We start from the raw sequence: 26,159 nt of genomic DNA, 5'->3' as shown, positions 1-26,159 counted from the left end.
TAGATAGATAGATAGATAGATAGATAGATAGATAGATAGATAGATAGATAGATAGATAGATAGATAGATAGATAGATAGATAGATAGATAGATAGATAGATAGATAGATAGATAGATAGATAGATAGATAGATAGATAGATAGATAGATAGATAGATAGATAGATAGATAGATAGATAGATAGATAGATAGATAGATAGATAGATAGATAGATAGATAGATAGATAGATAGATAGATAGATAGATAGATAGATAGATAGATAGATAGATAGATAGATAGATAGATAGATAGATAGATAGATAGATAGATAGATAGATAGATAGATAGATAGATAGATAGATAGATAGATAGATAGATAGATAGATAGATAGATAGATAGATAGATAGATAGATAGATAGATAGATAGATAGATAGATAGATAGATAGATAGATAGATAGATAGATAGATAGATAGACAATTTACACTTTATAACAGCTTTGAAATCGATTTTGGTTGTATCTTCAACTGATGTCTCAATCTTCACCAGGAAATCGTATGGCGCTAAATTCATTAAGCATGCATCCCAAAGAGCAATTTATTTTTCTCCACAAGTTTCATTTTACCCTGATTGCAAAGAATTTTCTACACAAATGCGGGTTTCAAGTCGACCTGAAATTTCAGACCGACCTGAACAACCGAAACGAACTCAGGTCGACCTGAGTTTCATTTCGCCCTCTCCAATGTGAGCACCTCAAGGGCTCAGACCGCAGGCTGAAATGCATTTACTGGAAAACCTAGATTGTGCAACAAACTATAACGGCGACAAGTTTCGGATTATTGGTAAAGCCCGATCGTCGTTCCATCTTGGAATCTATCTACAGAAGCACGGAAAAACCGTTATTGTCTAGAAAATGGAGTTATTTTTCATATTAGGACTCCATTTGTAACATTCTCTATAGACAAGCGGCACTGATTGGGCAACCTCAACAGTCATGTGCTTGCGTTTCTGATTGGCTTTTTTCGATCCACAACTGGGTATATATATTTCCTAGCGTTAAGTTTTCGATCTTTGTTCTGACGTTTTAAACTCTTAAGAGTGTCAGACGAAAAGCTTTAGTTTACTCAAATGTTTGCTTTTTCCAAAGCCATTTTCAAGTTTTGTACCACCAAAAGATTGTCAGCAAAAGCTGCTTTAACTTTCTCCAAGCATTTATCTCTTGGTTTCTGGTTGTGTTTAATGGTTGTATTTTCATTGCAGTTTGGTCTGCTCTATCGTGCATTGTTTTCTAGCTTTGATATGATGATATCTTGCAATTATTATCAATGGCTATGAGAGTTCTCCAATGGTTGTCTTAACAGTTTGGTCTGCTTTATTGTGCATTGTTTTCTAGCTTTGATATGATGATATCTTGCAAATATTATCAATGGCTATGAGAGTTCTCCAATGGTTGTCTTAACAGTTTGGTCTGCTTTATTGTGCATTGTTTTCTAGCTTTGATATGATGATATCTTGCAAATATTATCAATGGCTATGAGAGTTCTCCAATGGTTGTCTTAACAGTTTGGTCTGCTTTTTTGTGTATCGTTTCATTTTCTAGCTTTGATATGATGATATCTTGCAATTATTATCAATGGCTATGAGAGTTCTCCAATGGTTGTCTTAACAGTTTGGTCTGCTTTTTTGTGTATCGTTTCATTTTCTAGCTTTGATATGATGATATCTTGCAATTATTATCAATGGCTATCAGAGTTCTCCAATGGTTGTCTTAACAGTTTGGTCTGCTTTATTGTGTATCGTTTTCTAGCTTTGATATGATGATATCTTGCAATTATTATCAATGGCTATCAGAGTTCTCCAATGGTTGTCTTAACAGTTTGGTCTGCTTTATTGTGCATTGTTTTCTAGCTTTGATATGATGATATCTTGCAAATATTATCAATGGCTATGAGAGTTCTCCAATGGTTGTCTTAACAGTTTGGTCTGCTTTATTGTGCATTATTTTCTAGCTTTGATATGATGATATCTTGCAAACATTATCAATGGTTATCGGTTAGTCTGTTTTATGGTGTATTGTTTTGTTTTATAGTTTTTATATGATGATAACTTGAATATATAGTTTGGTTTGTTTAAGTATTGGCTATCATATTAGGATCCAAGAAAATATGGGCGTGGTCATAAAAAACCACGCATTTCCTTATGCAATTGAGTATTGCAAGATATCATCATATGAGCCCCCTGTTAATTTGGTTAGAAATCACCCTTTGCCTTTTCGAAAGGTTGCAACATTAATTGTTTTGTAGTGTCGCATAAATGACAGTAGACAGAAACATTTCTTTGGACAGTAGGCAGAAACAACGATACTGAACAATTTAATAACTACATCGGGGTGTGTAAGGATCCTTATCTCTTGCCATTGAAGGAGGCCTAGGTACTAGTCGAAGCAGTAGCGGCGCCACGGAGGGACTGGGGGGACACGTCCCCCCAGTTCTCGGCAGGATCAACTTTGTATTTCGTCTGCATTTGATAAGAAAATTTCGGGCGAGGGGTAATATTTTGGCAACATACTGTTTGTGATGAAATCCTATGGTTTTCAAACTGCCTTTCCATAGCCAAAAGTTAGTTATAAGCCTTCCCTTAATGTAAAATTGGCGTTTTTTGTTGGTAAAAGAGCGCTTTCTGGTGCTAAAAAGGGCGTGGCCTGAATTGTTATGTTTTGTCCCCCCTCCAGAGTGTAGTGGCTGGCGCCGCCATTGAGTCGAAGTCAGTCGTCTTGATTCGCAGGATTAATTTAATTTCACGCTGAAGACCAACATGGAGGACGAGATGCTAGTGCTCTTGCATTGATGACGAGGGACTCCTTCTTCTTCACGAGGCCAACCTAGAGGCGTTAGAGGGAGATGAGAGCGAGGTGGAACCTGTCTATTCTGTTGTGACCGAGGCTGCCTACATTCACATGCCGGAGAAGAAAATGGCGACTTCTCGTATTTTGATTTACGGCGGCAAAGGTGCCCTTGGCGCCAACTGTGTCAGTTTTTTCAAAAGCAAGAATTGGGTATGGAGTGAATATGTTAATTTTTTTTCTTGTCCCAGCTTTGGTAATTGTAGAAGGGGGCAATGACCTTTTGATCCAAAAAGCCCATCAACATATCAAATAACCTTATTGATGGTTTCTATTGGTTATTGGGAAGAGGAGGGGGAGGCAAAAGATTTAACTAGTTAACTGGAACAAACGCCTCCCTTCCCATATTCATCAATGGCAGGGTATGCTTTCGTTCAGAAAACCTGGTTTGGTCACGTTGGCACACATTAGCCTATATTTCAGACCTGTCAAGTTTCAGTTTTGAAAATAAGTAAGACTTTTTAAAAGAAAAGGGAAAATGTTTGGTCCAGAACGAATTCCGACTGCCACATAACCAAAAGTAGGGTCAAGGGGCGTAGACCCAGAAACTTTTCTTTTACCACGTCCTCTTGTTCTTGGGAAAGGCCTTTTTTGAGCAGGCACCGCGCAGCAGCAGGTGGGGGATTGAGAGGACTTTGTTTTACGCCATTCTATTAAGTTTTTTTGAAAAAAAAATTTATAACAGTACATAACGATGAAATAATTTAATCTGGTGCATGTTCGCTGCACAAATGATTGCAAAAGTGCACATCATTGTTGACCAGGAATGCAGAGGAAGGAATGCAGGGGTACAAGCAAACGGACCATCATAGTGTAACTGCAACACCAAATATCATTCTCAAAAAAAATTACTCTCCTCTGACAGCCCTGATTGCAATTTGCTAAATTTAAACTCTAACGCTCTAACTTAAAGGGCCTCTCCAGCCAAAAAAAAATTCCAATTAGTATAGATTGTTTTTGCAAAATTCCAATTAGTTTAGAAGTTATAAGGCTTCAAAGTTGCACCTTTCCGAGAAAAAAATGACAAAAATTGAATAAGTTTTTTGACATTCTGACGTCACAATGTGCGGCTCTTGTTTGCCATGAATTTTGTATATCTTCTACCGAATTGTGAAGGAGTCATAGTCACACTTTGATAACGGCATCTAAATCTAGAGCAGGAGCTTTTTAGGATCGAAAAATATTAAATGTTTACAATCATTCTAAGTTTGCGGGTCAGAATGTGTCCATGCTGTGTCACGACTTTATTTTGATCACCTGTGTAGGCCGACAAAGCTACGACTTCCTGTTCCAGCTCTTCCCTCGCGTATAATTAATCAAAGTTGTTCTCCAGAAACGATGAACAACTAAAGGCTTCAAAATTGATATCTGAAATGGTCAAACTAAAAGCGGGTGGAACAGAACTGAGAGTACCATCACTTGCAGCATTCAATTTCAAATCGCTGTCGTTCGATTCAGTTTGAGGCGAGACTAACGAAATACACTGTGACATCAAAATTGCGTCACAGTGTCATTGTCTGTTAATTCAATTCAATTATCAAAATGCAAGAGCTTATATCTCACAAACTGTAAAAAGTATCGAAAAACAAATAACGAATTCTCGATCAGCAGGTTCAACTCCTTAAGATTAGCCAATAAAATGCGAGTGCAAAATTTGGCTGGAGAGGCTATTGAAGGGATATTATGCTCCTCGTTTACATTTCCAGTCAATTCACAATTGTCATAGTTGCGAAAAAGCTAACCTGCTATTTGTGTAGGCTTGCAAAAAAATGTAACATCACTTAACCTGTATGTTGGCAATTGCCCCCCTGCTGATCAAATATCAGAAGCACCAAAACAAACATTCACTTTATAAGAAGGCGCCCTTGCCAAATAGCTAGCAGGGTTCTTTTATATGAATCTTCCTCGCTTGCTACTAGCAATACTAAATGATAAGGCAAAAAGAACAAGAATCACCTTGTAACACACCACCTTTTCTTTCTTACTATTTTTGATGCACTTAACAATGATCATCAAACACCATCTCAAGATCGCATGCTAAATCTAAATGACTTTTGCACAAAGTAGACACCAGGGGCATACAGAGGTAGGAGGTGTTTTTGAGGAACCCACCGATAATGTTGGGCTTGGCAGTAACTGTTCAGATTAGGCTCCATTTCATGAAATTATTGGGAGGATGCAAGACATTTTGATTTACTGAAATAATAAGAAGTGCTAGGAATAAAAAGCTGAGATATTATGTCCCAATCTAAAGAAAATTGCATGCATAAGCTCAAAAATTTAACATTGACAGAAGAAAATAGATTGAAACCATCAAAAAGCTTTCAGCCTGATTGAGAAAGATTTTGAGATTTAAGAGAAAGCTTGCGTTATTAAAAATTGCTTCAAAAAGTGTGTTTTCCAGCAAACTAGAAGCATCTAAATTCAGAGGTTTTCTGTTCCTTCGGCACCAACCATTCTGGCATCTTAGACAGTTTAGTTATATCTTGGGTTTGTTCTGATATATAGATTTCAAGCAGAAGTGTAGAGCCAACAAATGTAGAATGTAGAAAGGGGACCATAGTGCTTTCACTATACAAAATGAATGTTTCAGTTGTTTTTGTGTGCATGGCTCCTCAATATCAACTTCTTCACCTTCCTACTTTTTCTAGGGTCAAATCATTTTCCAATGTCAACCTGTTACTTCTTAAAAAATCTTAAAAATAGCAAGATTTTAAAAAAACTTGAAGTAGTAAAATTTTGCCAATGTTTATTGAGATTTCAGTTATCAAGAGGGCTATTGAGGTCACACATGAATGAAAATGTAAAAAAGTAACATCGGTTCAATCAAAGATTTGATCCTGGCAGACATTAGCCCTGATATTTCACAATTATACAAATTTTTAAGTTTTAAGGTTGTCCTGTAAAAACATCTTTGAACAAAGTTCCTATCAACAATTTCAAGGTGCAGAATTTTTGCTAAAAATGGAGGGAATGGTGGATTTCTACCGCCTTTATGGCCCCCACTTTGGTAGCACTCGCATTCTAAAAAGGGTTCAGCTAAAAGGCCTTGAGGGAAATCCTTGAAAAGGCAGAGAGAAGATGTGAATTTAATAATAGTGACAACAATAGTAGTGACATTTGTTGCTAACTTTTCTCTTGCTCTACCCTTCTCTTTGCAGAGGAATAGCCAGCATCAGTAATTTGACAAAGGGGGATGGTGAGGGCTAGGGTGATCGCCAGCGTGAAACAAAAAGTCTGATGGTGTTGGACCTGCCTATGGTGTTGGGCCTATACAGAAAATTGTGTAACTCTGTGTTTAAATTAAGATGTTGGTGAAGTAATATGCATTTTTAAAATTTCTTTGATGCAGCCTGTCAGGTTAAGCTTTGTAATGTTTCGTGGTAAATCATGAAATTCTGAAATGTACTGCAGAATCTGGTAATCAATAAGAACATATGGTGCTGGATGTACATTTTCAAGTGTCAGACATACATTTTGTGAATTAAAGTACCTGAAATCCTTTACCCTTAAATGAATGAAAATTTGAACTGTCGGGAGTAAATTATAATACTGCTTCAATTTCTATTGCTCCAGTCTTTAATTTATCTGATTTTCCAGTCTTTAATTTGACACAGCTTAGAAAATTATGTGGTGCTCTTATTTTACAAAGAGTTTAAGGTGCACAAAAAATGCCTCTCACCCAAATAATGACATACTCATGTTCTTAGTTAAGAAGCCAGCAAATTAGAATTGAATGCTTGAGTCGGGACAACGATTTGTAGAATGTATAAGTTTTTGGGTATGCTCAGGATAAATGAAAAATTGGAACAAGCAATGTGTTGTTAAACAGCTTTCATTATAATCAAAGCTAATTTCACACAGTGATCTCCAGATGTGTTCTCTAGGTAAGCTTGAAAAAGATTAAATATATTTTTTTCTTTGATTGAGACTGCCCCAAACTATTCCATAAAACTCTGGCTGTCTTCTCAAAACAAAACACAAAACAAAAAAATTTAAGTCTTCATTGATGTAAGCTTGAGTAAATTTTACGTTTCATGACCCACAACTCTGTTGTCTAGAAGGTCCAGGTATGCCATTGATTTCTTGCTTTGATGTATTTATTGTTGCTTGATAAACCTTTCAATATATACTCCTCTGTGTATCATGCACATGTAAGTAACATCTTAATCATTTTCATGCTCTGTTTGTTTTCAGTGGGTTTTGTCAGTGGACCTGGCACCAAATGAGGATGCTGATGCTAATGTTGTAGTAACAGAGCTGGTTGACTGGGTCAAGCAGAGTGAAATGGTACACCAAAGGGTGGATGAGCTGATGGCTGGAAACAAATTAGATGCATTATTCTGTGTTGCTGGAGGATGGGCAGGTGGCAATGCAAAGAGCAAAAGTGAGCCATTAAAGCCATTTAACATTCTCCTCAATAATAGAATATTAATATTATAAACATTTTCCCAATACCAACATTAAATGTTTCCATGTCTAAAATTATGGTATTAAGTCCAGATAGCTTTATTTACAAGCTTGTATTGGTGGAGGATCCTAGAAATAATTTAAATAGGTTTAGCTTCTGCACCTGAATATGGAATTCAGCGAACAATTGAATGAAAAGGAATTTGTATTTTTTTCAGTTCTTAGTCTTGAAAATTGTTATAGTTTGAAAATAGTTTAAAATAACTAAAAAAGAGTATAGTCATCATCACTTTCTTCTTCGTCAGAGCTTTCTTCAGTTTCCTCCTCTTTCTAGAGCTTAGGTTTCTTTGATATACTGATGCCATTATCAAGCTTAAGCTTTCTGTTCTTCGAAAGATAGAGGTCTGTGACCTCGACTTGGACAATTTGTGCATGTGTGGAGGCGTGCGGGTGTGACCACACGCCTAATATTACAAAGACTGATATAACTTCTCTCATTCTTTGTTCTCATGTGCTCTTTTCTCGTGCTCTTTAAATATTCTGTTTAAAGTGAATGACTGACATAACTGCTATCAATGATTGGAAATTTGCAATGTTTGTTATGCTTTTTTAGAATTGTCATGGATGCTAAAATTAATCTGTCGACGAAAGTCATCAATTTCTATCAGCAAAGCAAACATCATAGCAAAAGCTACAAACACAAAAACTAACCAGTGCCTCAAATGACAACAACACAACACATGTTTGCCTCCATAACACGCATCAACACACTCTTTCTGGTACTGTCTAAAAATTTGGCCGGCCAAGATTGAAGAAGGATGCTTCCCTAGATGCATTCCCTAGAATATTTGCACGCCTGTCCAAATATCAAGGGTCAAGTGCCCAATCAAAGCTTTAAAAATTTAAGATAAAGATGCAAGATCACTGAAATTTCTGGGGCTCAAACGTAACCAATAACAACAAACTTTTATTTTTGTAGGTTTTCTTAAAAGTGCTGATTTGATGTGGAAGCAAAGTGTTTGGACCTCATCAATATCAGCAAGCATTGCAGCACATCACCTTAAAGAGTGAGCATAGTATATTTTGTATACACTTTAAAAAGAGCATATGATGTAACTGCCCAAATAAGTTAGCCCCTCCGTAATTATTGCATGTTTTTGGCAAATTTTATTTTAATTGTACAACAAATTCAGATTTTTTTAACAGAATTCAGGACCTGTACACATGAACTGTTTTTACTGATTCAGTTTCATCTTTCTTCTTTTGTCATGATGTAGAGGAGGAGTCTTAACGTTGCCTGGTGCTAAACCTGCTACTGGAGGAACATCAGGTAAGTTTTCCAAAAAATAAATCAATCTTTTGTAGTGACAATATTTTTGCCAAAGGCACAAACTCAACCCAACAACTCCTCTTTTCTCCCTAGATCTTGTAAACTTTGGAATGCTCTACTCCTTCCTGTTTCCCAGACTCTTACAACCTGTCTTTATTATAAACAAAAATAAATAAGCTTTATCTTTCCTGTCTCTTTTCCTAATTGCACCTCCCTTTACCTTGTTAGGGCTTAGCTATAGACAGCTGAGCCTTTCCTTGACATCAACAATAATAAAAAAGGCAATCTATTTTCAGTTAGATATTGTTATGTTTTGTTAAATATTGTACAAGTTAAATATTAAATGTTATATTTGCTTATTGTTTTGAAATTAAAGAAAATTTTCTTCAATCTCTCCCTGACAAAAAAGCATTCTTTTTTCAAGATACAATAACAAGGGTCCTTTTCATTTGTTTTGTAACTTCATTACAGGAATGATTGGATATGGAATGGCAAAAGCTGCTATTCACCAGTTAACAAAGAGCCTTGCAGATGAGAGCTCTGGCCTTCCTGCAGGCACAGTGGTGGCTACAATCTTACCGTAAGTAACACACGATCTGTTTACTAAAGTTAAAGTGCTTTCTTTATATCTGTAGCAGTGATCTTATTTGTTTGCCCTTTATCAATAAAATTACTATTGCTACGTACCTCCTAAAAAGGGCCAATGAGGGTATTTCTGGCATCAGTGACCATGGCTCAACAACCTTTCTATTCAGATCGATATCCAAATAAAAATTATAAAAAAAATACTATATATTTTTCCAACAAAAAGCCTAAAATCAATAATTTCTGGAATGTTGCCTTTCATAATTTCAGGAAAAAGAGTAAAACAATTAAGATCATTCAAAAAAGATTTCCTTTCCTGGAACTGAAATTAAGTGATGAAATTCAGATCAAAACAAAGTGAGAAGCAAGTGTCACATGCCACAGTTTATATGATATTTATTTACTTCTCTATCAAACACCAAATAGCAAGCAGAACAACACTGTAAAAACTGATAGTGCTACTTATCACAGTCCTTTTCGTGAGCAAAATTACGCGTGTGTGGCAAATCGCATATGTAAACAAATTTGCGCGTGCGATCGCACTTGTAAGAAAATTTGAAGTACAAGCCTGAAAAAATTGGTAAAAGGAGCAAGAAGGAAAAAGCCACTCGAATACGTGCAAGAGCAAAACTCGATTAATCAATACATAACAGATGTTGTTGCCCTTAGCAGCCATCTTTTAAAAGTCGTCGTCACTCTCCAAAGTTACAAGAGCAATTAAAAATTGTTTCCAACAGCTACTTGCTTTCAGGGCCTAATTACGTTTTGACAGGAAATCAGTCATTACACTTAACATGCTAATGGCGACTTAGCTGAAAGACGAGACGCTAAGTTGAATGGAGCACTCAGTCAAAAGCCAAGCATCACTTCCGAAAATTGGAAAAATCATATTGTGGTCAAAAGTGCGAATCAAGTAACAAGGGAAAGGATAAACAATCATGAGACCATGGGAAATTGATGTTAAAGGGCCTCTCCAGCAAAAAAAATTTTTTTTTAATGACTTCAAAGTTAGCATCTGGTGCGTGTATTATGACAAAGTCATTGTTTTTGAAAAATTCCAATTAGTTTAGAAGTTGTAAGGCTTTAAAGTTGCACCTTTCCGAGAAAAAAAACGACAAAAGCCGAATCAGTTTGGTGACATTCTGACGTCACAATGTGCGGCTCTCGTTCGCCATGAATTTCGTATATCTTCCACCGAAGCGTGAAGGACTCATGGTCACGCGTTGATAACTGCATCCAGTTCCAGATCCTGTTCCAGCTCTTCCCTCGTGTATAATTAATCGAAATTGTCACTTCAGTTGTTCTCCAGAAACGATTAACAACTAAAGGCTTCAGAATTGGTGTCTGAAATGCTCAAACGAAAAGCTGGTGGAACAGAACTGAGAGTACCATCACTTGCAGTGTTCAATTTGCGAACCGCCGTCGTTCGATTCGGTTTGAGGCGAGACTATCCGAAATACACTGTGACGTCAAAGTTGCGTCACAGTGTCACCAAACCAAAAATTTGTGTCGGTTAATTCAATTAAATTATCGAAATGCAAGAGCTTATATCTCACAAACTGTAAAAAAATATCGAAAACAAATAACGAATTCGTGATCAGCAGGCTGAACTTCTTTATAAAAATTGTAAATAAAATGCAAGTGCAAAATTTGGCTGGAGAGGCCCTTTAACAGAAAACTGCAAAAACACCTGTTTGCGCGTGTGGTCAAAAGCACGCGCAATTTAACTTGCGCGTGTGCAGGCGTGTGCGGGTGCGATCGCACGCGCTAAACGAAAAGGACTGTTATCAATAACACAGAGACAAAATGCGTGATGAATGGCATCAAGTTGAGGGTTTCCCATATCTTGAATAAATAGTAGAGTGGGAATGCATGGAAATCTTTGTTAAAAATCAAGAAGAAAAACATCAAGATAAAGCTCTCAAGAACAATAGCCAAAGCTGCCCTTCTGCATGTTGTAGAAGTGGCAGCAGCAGCAATGGCAGCAGCAATGGCAGCAGCAATGGCAGCAGCAATTGCAGCAACAACGGCAGCAGCAGCCATTTAATTTTACTGCAAAGAACCAACCTCAACTTTACATTGGTGTCTGTCAGCTTTTTAACTGGGCCCAAAATAACCAGTTTTTGACCTTCATTTAAGATCCTGTTTTCAGAGATCAAGTAAACAACTTGCAAAGGCTGAACAAAGGGCTTTTGTTTCATGGAATGTGCAAATTGAGAAAGACATGTTTTCTTTCAAATGGAATATGCTTGATTTTCTCGCTATTTATAATATGTGATTTATAATGGATACAGTAATTTAAAATATTATTTTGGTAGAGCTTTTGCCTAACTTTATCAGAATATCCATGTGAAGGAAACATTTTCTTGGTGACTGAAACTTTAGCTATGTTGAATTATTGTGATTTGCTTGTTATTACAGAATAACACTTGATACACCCATGAATAGAAAGGGCATGCCAAATGCAGACTTTTCCTCCTGGACACCACTGGAATACATATCAAAGTAAGCAACAGGCAATATTTTTGACATATCCACCTTGAAAGATTACTCTTGTATAATTGCAGAAAAATTCTTAGATTTTATTCCTAAATTGAAAATCAGTGCAAATTAGGCTGAAAAAGGACTCCACCTGGCAAACTAGTCCATTTGGATGGTATTGTCAAAAATATTTTAATTACTAAGTGCAAAGTAGAACTTTTCGAAGATTTTGCTCAATAGGCTCTCCATTTAAAACATGCTGCATTGATCTATAAATATTTGAATTTATTTAATTTATTTATGTCTAACCACTAAATAGTCAACTGGATTCAATAGCTATGGCGTTTTTGCTTCAGTGTTATGCTCAGTAAGTAGGTCCTGTAAATGTGCACTGAAGTTGCCATCAGAAAGTTTTGGATTTCAACATTAGATTGTCTATTCATGTAGGTGCTTTGAAATGTTGATGCACTCAGATACGATGTACAAAATGATTTCCCAAGAAAAAAGATTGTTTCTCACTTTTTCACTTCAATCACTTTAAAGGTTAGATCAGGACAGTGAGTTGTTGCAAAAACAAAATCAAGTGCTTCATTTTATCTATTGGTTTGTCTCAATATTCATCAGGGTAAAACTTAGCAACTTGTTGGCTATTCTGAAACAAGGGAAACCTGCCTCATTTTTCTTCATTAAAACAACCTGTCTGGCTGCACACTTGTATATTGTGAATATTTTCTTCTTTGTAGTTTGTTTTATAATTGGACTCAAGGAGTTGAAGTGCCAAAAAGTGGAAGTCTGGTTACCTTGGTTACCAAGGATGGAAATACAACCACATCATGCAGCTTGTAACTGGAAAATTGAATTATTTCATACCCTAGAACCCACCAGTAAAAATCAGATAGAAATAGTACTTTGAATGAATTTTCATTTTTCACATGAGAAGTTTTTAAAGAAGGCAGTCTTTTGCTTTACTTGATCTTTATGTGATATTGGCAAGCAGTTAAACTTAGAACAACATTAACAATTAAAATCCAGAATACTTATAAAACCTTAATGAAATTTTTAGCACTAATCTAATGTATGCTATCTAAAATGTTTATATTTTATTTAGATTAGATTTGTTCAGTTGTTTGTATATCTAATAAACAAAGAAACAGGACAAAGCAGCTATTTGAAATCAACCTAAGTACAGCAATGCTTTACAAAGAAATCAGAAAGCGCTGCTTTTTAAACTTTAGTCCTCACAAACCTTCTTAGGTAATGTAATGCTCGCCCTAAAAGGATCTCTTTATAAAATAACATATGATTCGTATTTGAAAATACTTAAACATCATAACATTGGTACTGTTATAAAATAATTCTTTCTAAAAACTCACAACTTTTTGAAGGTTGAGCCGTTAGTTAAGTTTTGTAGCCTTGCAGATGCACTTAATGTTCTTGTCCTATTGGGAGGATTTCTTTGTACAACAGGCTTCACGTCTGTAGGTATTGTGTGACCTGTGTTTCGACTTGAAGGGCACCATGCTCTGAAGAAGAAAGTTTGTAGCATGCTTTTAAACAAAGTAAAGACTGAGATTTTATAAAGCAAGAAAAGCAATAATTGTGCACAAGATGTTTCAGGGGTTGAAATGGACACCAATCAATTTAACAACAGAAAGCACAAAGCTCCAATTTTTTAAGATAGCTTTCAACCAATTAAGCAGGCACTTTCCATTGAGATTTTCATCAAACTGCCAACTTTTTGTATTACTTTCATGTAAGACAAAATCATCTCAGTTGACACAATGCAATATCACTTGCTTACCTTTATAATCCGCTGAGTTGACTAACAAATAGGTGTGAATGCCAAGTACAGTTTTTCATGATTGGTCAATACTAGCTGTTTCGTGAAAACTTCCAGAACAAGATCCATTGTGTAATCAGGTGCTAAACTATATTACACCTTTTGATAGCAAGACCAAGCATATACACTAGCTAAACAAGTTTTAAGACTTTTGATAAAACTCAGCAAAGTTGTTAATTTAATCACTCTCGAACTTGCTACACTACCACGACACCAGAATGAATAAAATCTTTGTGTGGGGCCTTTTATGTCATTGATGCAGGCATTTTATGCCATTGATGCAGGCCTTGTAGTTCATACAATTAAAAAATCGTTCATATGATTGGTTTCTCTCGCATTGCATTAGGCAACATCCTGCCTATTATAGAAAAGATTTGTTGAAACGTTTATGCAATGCACTTGGTACAATTTCTCTCATTACTCAAGATGTATCTTTGTATGTCTCTTAAATCTAAACGACAAAGGATAATTAAAAACTGTCATACCTTTGTATAAGTTTTGTTTCTTCCCTGGGGCTTTCGACTTTCTTTTCCTTCCATGTCTCAAACATTTTTTCCGCAGCTCTTTTCTTTTCTCTTTTCTCAATTGCTTTTAGTTTTTCTTCCTTCTCTTTTTCTTTCATCTCTTTTGCTTTTTCTTTTAGTGCTTCATCTTTTTTTGCTTTCCTTCGTAAACAAAATGGTAAAACAAATGTTAAAACATAAAAAAGTGGTAATTTTACCCAAAAGACATTACGCGCCAGAGAAATTCAGACAAAAACTCGTTTCTTCCTCAGTACGAATGCAACGGATATGCATGTAATATAATCGTGAAATGTAGCAACTGCACACTTCAGGAAATGAAATAATCGAATTAGGGACACATGGAACAAACTCTTCATGATTTAGCAAATGGGAGGTGGTTTTTTTACATGTGCCCCCTCCAACCCAACTGAAGACTGATCATTACCAGTTTTCGTAAACTTTTTTCGAGCTATCCCTTTTTTCATATTTTTCTTCTACTTCTTTCTTTCTTTTTTCTCTTACTTCTTCTTTTTTCTTTCGATGTTTTTCAATCAGTTCCTCATCCTTTTGCTTTTTCCAAGATTCAAAGTATTTTTTCGCGTCTAATTTCTTCTGCTGAGTTTCATCCGTCTTTTCCTTCTCTTTGATTTTCTGTTCTTTCAAAGACGACTGTTTCGTTTTTATTGTTTCTTCTTTGTTACTTTTCCAAGCTTCGAAAGCTTTTTGTGACTAAGAAAGAAAAGAAAAGAATTGCAATGCTGTCAAATGTTTTGAGTTCTAATTTGCGTTTCACAGCTATTAAAATGCAATAAATAAGTAAAAACCCTAGCAAAAATGTTTTGAAAGAAGGAGAGAACACAGACATCTTCTTTTATCTCTCCATAAAACTAAAGGATTTTTGATACAGGAAATTTTTTGAAATTGCATTTTCCACAAAAAGCAGCCACAAAGCTGAACATGTTCGGAAACAGAATTTTAAGGGGCTGGCAAAAATATTATAAGGTGAGACCATGGACATAAAATATTGTACCATTATTATTTCAAGACCTGGATAGCCATGCTGAGTCTTCAATATTTTGAATTAAGGTGGAGTGTGGTAAAAGGGGCTGTATCACAGTTTTGCAAATAAACCAAAATCACGAGATATTGTGCGTTTTCAACCTAATTTGCACACTGGGCTAATAGCGGGAGGTGTTCTGCTGCTTAGATAAACCTGATAAACTCAACAAGTTGTGTATTAACTGCAAAACTGAAAATCGAATGGATAATAACTATGATTTTGTTATGGTACTGAGATTCGATACGAAATGTGTACAGCAATTGGCCTAAGCCAGGAAATGAAACTGGAAATGAAGGGAAACAGTTTCCGTTTATCTTGGTTAGTTTCAATTGAATGGGGAATCTTGCATCATAATGATAACTCCAAACTGTCTTGCAAACGTGAGGGAATGCTTCTGCTCATAACAAAGATAGACGTTTTTTGACGTGACTTTTGCTAGACTTGTCCTGCAATTCGTGGTACCTTCATAAGTGGTCTGATAAATCATGATGATTCAATGGAATTTTAACAGAGTTTTTTCTAATTTCGAGGGTGTGTTTAGTTAATTCACTTGAGCTGTTATTGTTTGCTAAATACAATTGCCTTTTAGACGTGCTTAATCATATTTTGATGTTGTCGTTTCATATGCAATGCTGAGAGGTATTTTGGTCTCATTAGGGTTTGGTGATGAAGTATAGGGTTAGGTGTGTGGTTTCATAGCACTTGAGTTTCCTTGGTTGAACTTGGGGGAATTTTCGGATTCAGCATAACGTGGGTCTCACTTTTCTTGCGAAGTCTCATTACAAGTCTCTGTTCTACGGAAATCTACCATCACCCTCATTCTGTTTCTACCCTAACCCTACCCCTGAAATTGCGAGTTTCCTACATCGTGAAAGCTTCTTATAACTTTGGACATCTTTTAATCTTTTGAGGTTTGATGCATTTAATTTGGAAAAGTACATCGGCATATAGTGGACAATGGGATCTTTTTTCTTGTCCATTCCCGGCACAAAATTACAATTAAAGATGGGTTTTTGCGTTGCATCTTCCTAGAGGAGATGGATGTTAGCTTGAACGATTCGTGCCAATGCACCAACTGCCCAACACGCTCTCATGACTGACTCACTAAGGCCTGTGGCATGTTATTTTTATGGAGCAATTCTTGCTCTGCCATTTGTAACATATTTTGTTTTCTTCGGCCTCGCTATCCTTTATTCAAAAAATTGTAGCGATACAACTCTAAGAAATAGCCTTTATTATTTGTTTGCGTTTATAAAAGATACATCAATTGAAAAAAATTTGAGTTGACAACAATAACTTAAAATATTGTTTGTCTACAAAGTGATTTCCTTGTTAAACGCCTCTTCATATATCAAAAGAACTTCCATTCAGGCGTGTTTCCAGACGGAATGTCCCGTTTGATAGAAACCCTTTAACAAGGTCTTCTTGATAGAAATTTTTGCTAAGGTAAAATTATCTAATGACAAATGCTCAAAACGTTTTAGGCCCTGAAAACACTGCCGCGTTTCAAATAAATCTGCATTCTCTAAACCTGTCATCAACACAAACACCATTTCAGATCTGGTATGAATAATCATTATTGACCTGATTCTTTACACTGAAACAAGCGATGATACGACAATTAACGCATTCTCTTTGATAACCGTTTCGTAGAACGACGTCGATTGGAAAATCTGTACGTGTTATTGAAATTGAAAAAATTCTAGTGAGGTCGCACGACCAGGACGATAGAGAAGCTATTTTAAAACTTTGAAAGTAAAACTGATTTAAAGTAATTCATGGGAAAAATCATACCATAATCTCCTTGTCTTTCTTCTCTCGCCCGGCCTCTTCTTCTTTTTCTTTCTCTCTCTTTTTCAGTTCTGCTATCTCAGCCTTTGTCTTTGATGATTTCTGCTTGAGCCAATCATAATAAATCTGTTCCCTTAAACTGCTAGAGTCTACATACTGGACTTTTCGTGTAGCTTCGCCATCTTCAGTATCTCTGAAGGGTGACTTAGGGTTGATATTGCTTATGTTTGTAAAGGATAGCGATCTTTTTGACATGTTTCTATTGCCAGGGCTCTTCTTTGTTTCCCGTGGAGACAACGCGTTTCCTGCCTTCCGGCTCTTGTTAGGCGCAGAAGAAGCTCCTTCTACAGTTACAGTTGCTCTCATAGGGCTGGGCTTCACTCCATGGCCGTCTGACCGACCTACGACGAATTGCGGTTCAAATCAATGATGACTCATACAAAACCTAAATGCTTGCTTGGCCTTATTAATATTGCTTATAAATTCATTTTCTTAAAATTTAGCTCAATGTGCCCATAGATCATTTTGATGATGTACATAAGTTGGCGATCAGACGGCAAACGTTTGTTCAAGATAGTGTAGAAGCTGGGTACACTAATATGGTTAGGTTCTACCTCCAAAAAACCTTGTACAAGCTTTGTGGAATCCTACTTTTAACATTAATGAACACCATGGATCACAAAAGCCAATCTCAATTACAAGGGAACCCAGACAGATAAACTGTGAGCTTATTTGTTTAGATACTAAAAAAACACAACAAAAATGAGAAATTTCATTGCAGAAAAAAATAATAAGCCTAAAAACCATTTCTGTCGACAACAGATAAGAAAATTTTTTACCGAAATCCACATTATCCTTAGAGCTTTTACGACCTTGCTCAAAAAAATTTCATGCATTCCTCTGTGAATATTTGAAGGCATGTAGGTACTTTTCCTTTCCTCACTTCCACATTCAATGAAAAACACAATGTGCAATGTTACGGTAAAAGGTCAACAAACTAAAAACTAGGCGAGGCGAACTACGGGTTAGACGCAGTGCTTCCTTTCCATATCTTTCTTTCGCACTTTTGGTTATTTTTCATCTAAATACTTTATAAACTTCAGTTGCAAATCCATAAGGAGTAAAAGAAAAATTTATTTACAAAAAAGATATCGAGGAACAGAACATACCTTTGATCTTCAATTTAAAGGATTCTTTGTCGCTACTTGAAAACTGTTTTGATGACATCTTCACGCCGTTGGTTAACGCATTTCTATCCTCTCTGCTTCCTTCCACTCTCGACTCACGCTCTCGTTTTTCAGACAACGGTGTCTTTTTGGAAGCATCAGGAACAAGCGAGTGTCTAATGCCAGGAGTACTGGTCAGACCACCACTTGACTGCTCACTTTGATGATTTCTTTTTGCGCTGCCAGACCTTTTAATGCCAATAGAATCATCCTCTTCATCAGAGTCTATTAAAAGCTGCTTTTTATCAGGTAAAGACCGTAAAGATCCAATCCTTTTCAATCTGGATTCATCTCCATGAGCACCATAGCTAGAGTTTCTCGCTTCCGACTTTGAGCGGGGCCTGCCTTCGTTTGACAAACCATTATCGAAAGAGCTCGTTCTCTTATGACGTCTTATGTCTGTATCTATTCGGTCTTTACTTTGCTTTTCTGTTTGCTCTGAAGGACCTTGTTGATCAAACATGTGATTTTCTATCTTTTTTTCCTTGAATTCGCTCTTTCGAGATTTCGGATTCCTAGTTGCATTAATATTTTGTTTCCCCGCTGATTTTGGTCTTTCTTTACCACCATTTTGTATTATTTCTGAGTTTGAAATGGTCTCATTAGTCGGTGATGATTTCCCTGAACTGGTACGAGATCTAGAACTTTCAATGTCATAGGCTGTAGCAGTTTCTTGGTCTTCTTTCAAGGTCCTTCTGCTAGGACTTGAGAAAAGAGCATCAAGTGGCGATGCTCTACCGGATCGAGACTTTTCAAAACCCTGCTCCATCCTGCGCGGTACAGGCTTTTTTGTAGACTCTAATTCACTTGATGGTGTGGTTCTACCTGAACCACTGCGAGACCTTTGTTTCTCGGAACTTAGATGTGCAGTTTCTTGCCCCCTTTTAGATCCTGAACGAGATCTAAGCCCGCTTGTCTCCGTCTCAGAACAAACTTTTTCAACAGAAAAATCGTCTATTTTAGCGACAGTTTTCTTCTGGTAGTTCATTCGAGTGTTGCCTTCACTTTCCTGTGAAGAATCTGGTTTTCTAGTTGCTCCCCGGCCAAATATATCATCTATTTCATTCTTAGTTCTGGGGGAAGGCTCTACGTGACTATTAGTGCTTCTAAGATGCTGCGATTTACTTTCGAAGTTTGTTCCTTCTTCCAAAGCTCGTCTTTCATCACGGTTGGTACTTACTTCCCTTTCTTCAATGGAACCTCCTCCTTGCATCTTTGTGGACTTGCGTCTTTGAGATAGAGACTCTTCCTCTGTTAAATGAGCTTTCAGCAACCCTGCAAAAAAGATGTCACTATAATAAAAATATTCCGTCCTTTGCGCAATATCAACATACTTTGCAAAAAAATAGTTTTTGAATGAGATTGTATGACAAAAAGTTATTTGGCGAACTGGTGGACTATGTTAAACACGAAGAGTTTGAGGTAGCAATAGCCAATTTTCTGTGTTAGCAAAAACATTGAAACAAGAAATGTACATTATGATTTGCGAACTAAAAATAATCTTTGCATTCCAAAAGCCAGGACAACTTCTTATGGTATAGAAACTGTGAGATATCTAGGTCAAAAACTGTGGCAAACACTACCTCACAGTATAAGAGAGTCCCAATCATTGGCAACATTTAAAAAAGAATTAAGAGCACACCCTATAGAATGCGACTGTAGATTGTGTAAAAAATTTATTGCTGGGTTAGGTTTTATTTAGAACATTATACCTTAAACCTTTTTAATATTGTATCATATATTTTTATTTCATACTAACTCTTTATAGATAGTTGGCCTTAATTAGCTTCTTTATAGCTATCAGCCGTTCATTTAATACGCCAACTTTAAACAAATTATTTATTATTATTATTATTATTATTATTGACCTAAAAGATAAATATTTAAAAATGACTGTTATTCTATCGATTTTCCTGAAGCGTTTGATGGAAATTTTTAGTCAAACGGGATCGTTTACTGAAAGAAAGAATTTGTTTCAAGGAGTCTAAAACCATATGCACATCGAGTGAATCTCTAACCATAATACAAGGGGTTTTCTTGAGTCTTCAAAAAATCACCTTCTGAAGATTCTAATGTATCATATTGATGAATAGATAAATAAGTTTAATAACATTATGACTAAAGATAGGGAAGGTACTATTATCTGACTCATGGACAAATGCAAGCAGCTTTGACTCAAACAAACCATACAATTTGAGAATATCAAAATCTTAGAAAATGATGAAGAGATGTAAGAATCTGGAAAGCAATATTTCGAGAAAATTTGGTTTTGGTATATTTTTATAAACAAGACCCTATACAACGATTCTGTATTGAAAAGAAAAGGAGCAAACATTTTTGCAGTCGCTTACAAAGGGCAAAGGGAGACACTGAACAGTGATGCCGCCAATCAATCATGCAATACTTTGTTCACAATCCAGTCAATCACGAAAAACACGTTAGTCATCGACTGTGGTGGGATGAACTGGAAGCTTGATTCGCTAACTTTTTTATGCAAAATGTATGTAGTTATGTGAGTAAACTTCAAATAATGTCAGTGTTACAAAGAAATGATCCAATATTTTAAGTAATCATATCTAAAAAATGGCACTTATGCTGCATGCTGGTTTTTAATAATTGATCTTCATGACCTACAAAATAGGAGGGAATTGGCTGGTCCACCTAGAAATTTTGCATATTTTCATAATTAACTGCACGGCGTCAAAAAAACAATATCTCATTTAAATTGCCTTAAAGCAAAATATCTTCCAGTTTTGTTAAATTTTCAAAATAAGACATTGAGAATACAACTAAAGTTAGTTGCAAAATATGGCTTAATAACCCAGCAACAAAAAACATCCATGGTAATGGACAGAGCAGTATGGAGAAGATTTGCAGTTACAGGAACAAGATCAGGAGATGACATAATAAGAGCCCACAAGAATAGTCCTGCAAATGTCAGAAGTTTCATTGCTAAAGTGCATATTTTCTGGATAGGTATGGGCTTTAAATACTATAAACAGAAATGACTTGCTTCAAGGAATGCAAATCTTCCTTAAATGATGATGCAGAATTTCAAGCTTAATGCTCAGCCACAAAAGTTTCCAGAGAAGACATAAAAACAGGCCTTTTTGTGAAGAAATTTTCCCAAGGGCCGCAAACTGCTTTTGTGGATCAGCTTACAAAGGTGATTACCTGTCCAACCCTATCTGTTGAACAGAGTCCTTAAGGACCTGAGAGAGAATTAGGGTATCAACTACTCCTTATCTTGAAAAAATCGAATGTGGAATGTTCAAAGGTTGGAATGCAGGAATGTGTTTTCTAAAATCTTTATAACTACATGCTAACAAGTAAATTTGAGTTTGGGTTTTTCTTGGATAATTTTATCAAAAAGTTTGACCAGCTAAGTAAAAACATAGGACAAAACTTGAAATCAATAAAAAACACTGTCTAGAATTCTACACATTTGCTGAATGCATATTTTCTTGAAAATGACGCAAGGAATACAGAATTTTAACAAAGTTTAAGGATTTGTGGAATCCTTCACCTGCTATCTTGCAAAAACATCTTTGAATAAAGCTTTTTTCAACAATTCTAAGGTGAGAATTTTGGCTAAAAATGAACAGAGCGGTGGTTTTCTACCCCCATCAATGGCCCCAACTTTGATAGCACTGGTGTTTCAAGAATACAATCAGCTAAAAGGCCTCAATGGAAATCCTTGATGCCGCCGCAAGAAGCTGTTGCTAACTTTTCCCTAAGTGCTTGACTTTTCTCTTGCAGGCAATACATGTTTTTGCAAGGACGTTTAATAGCCTACATCAATAATTTGGGGACAGTGACGGCAATGGGGATCACCCACAAGAAATAAAAAAGCCTGCATAAAAATAATTTTGGGTCTCTCAGGTAATTTGATCAGCAGAACATACTTCAATATTTTTATGACCACTACATTTCTAACATCTTCATTAGACAAAGGGACAGAATAGAAATTATATGTACATAAGAAATTATTTTTGCCCATGAAGACTTTCCAACTGAAGATAACATAGTCAGATTTCATGAACAAATTTTGATGATTAAAAGAAAAGGTTAAAATCCAGAAAAAACTAAGGCTATACAAATGTGCAAAGGGAAACAAATCAGCCAACAAATGGAAATCTCTAGAAGCTAACAAATGGAGATTGTTGAGTAAGATGCCATGGAAAGACAAGAGTAGGGAGTAGAAAGAATTGCAATCATCCTTAAATCAAGAACAAAAGACACACTCCAGAAAGAACAAGAATGACCTTTGAAAACCAGCATAGGGAAAAAATGGTATAGTTTTATAGTACTGCTTACTTCTGTTAAGACAAATAAAAACATCAATATTATGAATTCCAAAGGAGGTAGAAGAAAAGTAGAAGTTAGTAACAAGTTTCCTGATGATCATGTTGAGCATGAAACTTGTTGTAGCAGCTTTCCTGTTCTACACACCAAAACACTAAAACACACAAACACTCTCCAAAGCTCTGCTGTCTATTGGGAACTGAGCACCTAACTATAGTGAGAAAGATAATGTAAATTGATAAATGTAGAATTACCAAGTTCATTCTCCTTTCCACTTGCTCTTCTGGTTTTTAGGCCAAGACTTTCTTTACTAGCATCGGTATTTTCAGGGGGTTGTGATGCACTAAGGCCCTGTGTATATTGTTTTATTGGTGAATTCCTGATATTCCCTATAACAACTCCATCATCGTCTTCGTCACTTTCGTTGTCGAGGTCATCTTCTTCATGCTCTTCATTATCAACAGAAATGGACGGACTCCATTTTGAATTATCTAAATGTGTTGTGCGTTTATTGTTTACGGTACTGGTGCCAAGAGACATTGTTCTAGAGACCTCTCCATCAAAAGGTGATTCCTCGATTTGATTGTGTTTTCTGTATGGTGATTGTCTATTTCCTAAATATTTCGACATTCTAATGTCAAGTTCTTTCGAGTGTCTTTGAGTGTTAGCCTCTCCATCTGCAAACCCTGTCTCCTTCTTCTGCCTGCGTTTTACTGCATCAAGTAGCTCAAGCTGAAACGGATCCCGGGTTTGTTGTTGAAGGTATTCTATGTTATCTAGTTCTTCTGTGGTGTCAAAGTGACTCATAACAATAAAATATATATTTTGCTTTGAAGTTAGTGCAATGTAATTTTAGGCCATTTCTTTGTTGACAATTCAACGGATTTAAAGTAGATAATATCTTGACAGTAATACAGAGGAATCCTGGTGCTAAGAATAACACATGTGGATTTCAGTCAAAAACAAAGGCCAGTCTCATCTCTCCTGAATTTTTAATGTTCTCATTACGACCACTGTGCTGGTTTGTTTTCCCGCTTGTTCAAAACTGTTGTCTGTTGCCAACGTTCTCTGGTTGAAAAAGAGATCTAGCCAGAGACGCCTCCGCAGAATACGAACATTTCTGTACTCACAGTGAGCACAATTTTTCGAAAATTTTCGCACCCTCTTGAGCTTATTTCAATAGTCAGGGCTGTTAGTCAAATAACTGTGCAAATTGTGATACCAGAATGAAATTTCATAAAAGGGGCAATTCGATACCCTAAAAAGATAGGATATGGACCCCAACCGAAAAATGCCCGCTTTGCCCGAAGCCCCTAACGGCGTTATTACAATATATCTTCTGTAAGTCGGTACAATAGCACGAAACTTTGCAGCAGGGGGCAGTTTGATACGGTACAAAAGATGGGATTTAGAGCTTAGCTGAAATTGCCCTCCTTTTCTATTTTTAGACTGGGTACTTTGTTCCAGACCTGTTTAGACGTTATCATCGTATCTCAGTCGTATTTTGGTACAACAGTATGAAACTTTGTAACAAAGGGCAGTTTGATGCGCTCGAGAGGATAGGATATGAATCTCAACTTGAAATTGCCCCCTTCGGCTTCGGCAATTTTATACTGGGTTTCTTTGCCCAAAGACTCCTGAAGCGACGTTGTTTCGATATCTCTGTTGCTAGTAAATACAATACCAGGAAACTTTGCAGTTGGATACGCTAAAAAATATAGGATAAAGACCTTAACTTTAGAAAGGCCCCTTGTTCTATTTTTAGACTGGGATACTTTGGGACCTTAATATACAGTAATATCGTATTTCAGTCGTACTTTGGTACAACAGTGTGAAACTTAGAGGCAAGAGACAGTTTTGTATGGAATCCAGCTAAAAGCTATCTGGTTGCACAATATTTAGAGACAAATTTTATAAAGCTACAAAGTAAACAGAATGAATGTTTTTTGGTAATAACACACATATATCACCATACCAAAACTAGACATCAAAACACTGGCATGAGCATTGGCAAATTTCAGTACACTGCAGAATAAACTGCTTGCATTTGAACCTTCTCTTGTGATTGTTCCTACAGTTGCGATTAACTAACTTCCGAAAAGCTTTCAGTGGTTCAGACAAGGTTATCCACGATGGCTACACAGCTCTGTTATCTTGAACCCGTTCGAGTTCATTTATACCGAGTATATTCTGCCATGCTACTAGCATCTGTCCCCGTCTCATTTTACAGAGCAGAGCGTAAAAATTCAACAGATCACAAAGAAAACTAACCTTACCCTATAAGATGCAAGCTGGAAGGCATGTCCTGTCGTTTGACTGTGACGTTGACATTAGCAGGCCGCTTTGACGCATTCCCATGAACAGGAATCCACCGTTAATTGTTTCTTGCTCCAAGCTCTATCAACAACTTTTGAACACTTAACCTTTGAAATAAAGATACAGCAAGAGCTACCATATGGGCATCTACAGTTCGAATCGTGATATCGCGATGTCCTGCACCTGTTGCATTGTTACGTGAAGAAACATGTCATTTCTGTATCTGCTTCTTCATGCTTCTTCATTCTCTTCATCGGCTAAACAACTAGCTGCGACTGCTTCCCCCGTCGTGGCAAATAAAGATTTTCCGGTCATATAATGCGCAAAAAGTCTTTTGGCAAGAAGTAGAAACAGATCGATTTATTTTCGCTTGCTTGTAGGATCGGTCAAAGGCTTTTGTTGAAGAAAGAAGGGTTGTAACAAGGGTTTTCAAAATCCAAAAGAAGGTAAATAAACTGTTTTAGGCTCTAGAAAAAAACAGTTTTATAGGATATCTTTTGTCGTGAAAAGCCTTTTTGGCAACCAGAGAGAGGTCTGGGTTAGGTCTTCCAGTCTTAAAATATAATAAGGGCGCATTTTCCATTTTGGGTCAATGTGCTATCTTCTTCAGCGCATAAAACTGCCCTTGATTGGAAAGTTTCATGCTGTTGTACCAAAATACGACTGAGATACGATAATACCGTCCATAAAGGTTTGGCGAAAGTACCTCAGTCTAAAAATAGAACAAGGAGGGAATTTTCAGATGGGGTCTATATCCTATCGTTTTCCGCGTATCAGATTGCCACTTAGCCATTGTGCCTACTTTCAGCAGAGATATCGAAATAACGTCATTAGCGTAGTCACGTGGTTAAGTACCCTGGTCTAAAAAGAGCCCAATGGGGCAATTTTCAGTTGGGATCTATATCCTATCATTTTTAGCGGATCAAATTGCCCCTTGCTGCAATGTTTCATGTTACTGTACTTACTTACAGCAGAGATATTGTAATATCGCCGCTAGAGTCTTGTGGCAAAGTACCCCAGTCTAAAAATAGCCGAAGGGGGCAATTTACTTTAGAGAGAAGCACCAGAAGACTAAGTTCGGTATGAAGCTCGTCTGTTCAATATCTTCTGTCTATTTATATGCTCCCTAGAAAAATTCCCTCGTTTAATTTTGCAATTGATAGAAAGTTGAAAGATGTGAAAACATACACAAGCAGTTGCGGTATTACATTCGTAAAATTAATTGTAAGATATGGGCCATCAAAAATAGTCTATAAAACCTTTTTCATTTTGTCAAAATATACCATCCACAACCCTTTTATCTTTGTCTTTCCAATTGACAAAAAAGACAGCCAAGAACCTCTGACCACAATTGTGGTTGTCCGGCACACGACCTCTTGCATTTTTCTGTTTAATTTTCAATATTTGATTAAAAACATAGATAAAAGACAA

At 36.4% G+C, this 26,159-nt stretch overlaps 2 protein-coding genes across 2 annotated transcripts; one reads left to right on the top strand and one right to left on the bottom strand.

Annotated features, from left to right (window-relative positions):
- The first annotated feature begins 2,883 nt into the window (after positions 1 to 2,883).
- On the top strand, positions 2,884 to 12,638 carry LOC135696315 (dihydropteridine reductase). Its single transcript, XM_065215683.2, has 7 exons — positions 2,884 to 3,034; positions 7,079 to 7,268; positions 8,271 to 8,358; positions 8,569 to 8,621; positions 9,093 to 9,201; positions 11,628 to 11,711; positions 12,431 to 12,638. The coding sequence occupies exons 1-7, from the start codon at positions 2,936 to 2,938 to the stop codon at positions 12,531 to 12,533; spliced, it is 726 nt and encodes a 241-aa protein (XP_065071755.1). The 5' UTR covers positions 2,884 to 2,935; the 3' UTR covers positions 12,534 to 12,638.
- On the bottom strand, positions 7,078 to 23,477 carry LOC135696313 (uncharacterized). The gene is made up of 6 exons (XM_065215676.2): positions 22,667 to 23,477; positions 18,051 to 19,382; positions 16,885 to 17,282; positions 14,476 to 14,759; positions 14,013 to 14,192; positions 7,078 to 13,210 (listed from the first exon to the last, which is right to left on the bottom strand). Exons 1-6 carry the CDS (start codon positions 23,217 to 23,219, stop codon positions 13,057 to 13,059), a joined length of 2,901 nt encoding a protein of 966 aa, XP_065071748.2. The 5' UTR covers positions 23,220 to 23,477; the 3' UTR covers positions 7,078 to 13,056.
- Between the last annotated feature and the right edge of the window lie 2,682 nt (positions 23,478 to 26,159).

The sequence above is a fragment of the Rhopilema esculentum genome, chromosome 14 (genome assembly GCF_057945365.1).
Source record: "Rhopilema esculentum isolate cy_ngs chromosome 14, ASM5794536v1, whole genome shotgun sequence".
NCBI classification, from domain to species: Eukaryota; Metazoa; Cnidaria; class Scyphozoa; order Rhizostomeae; family Rhizostomatidae; genus Rhopilema; species Rhopilema esculentum.
Note: the sequence above shows the minus strand (reverse complement) of the source record. Positions and strands in the feature narration are given on the sequence as shown.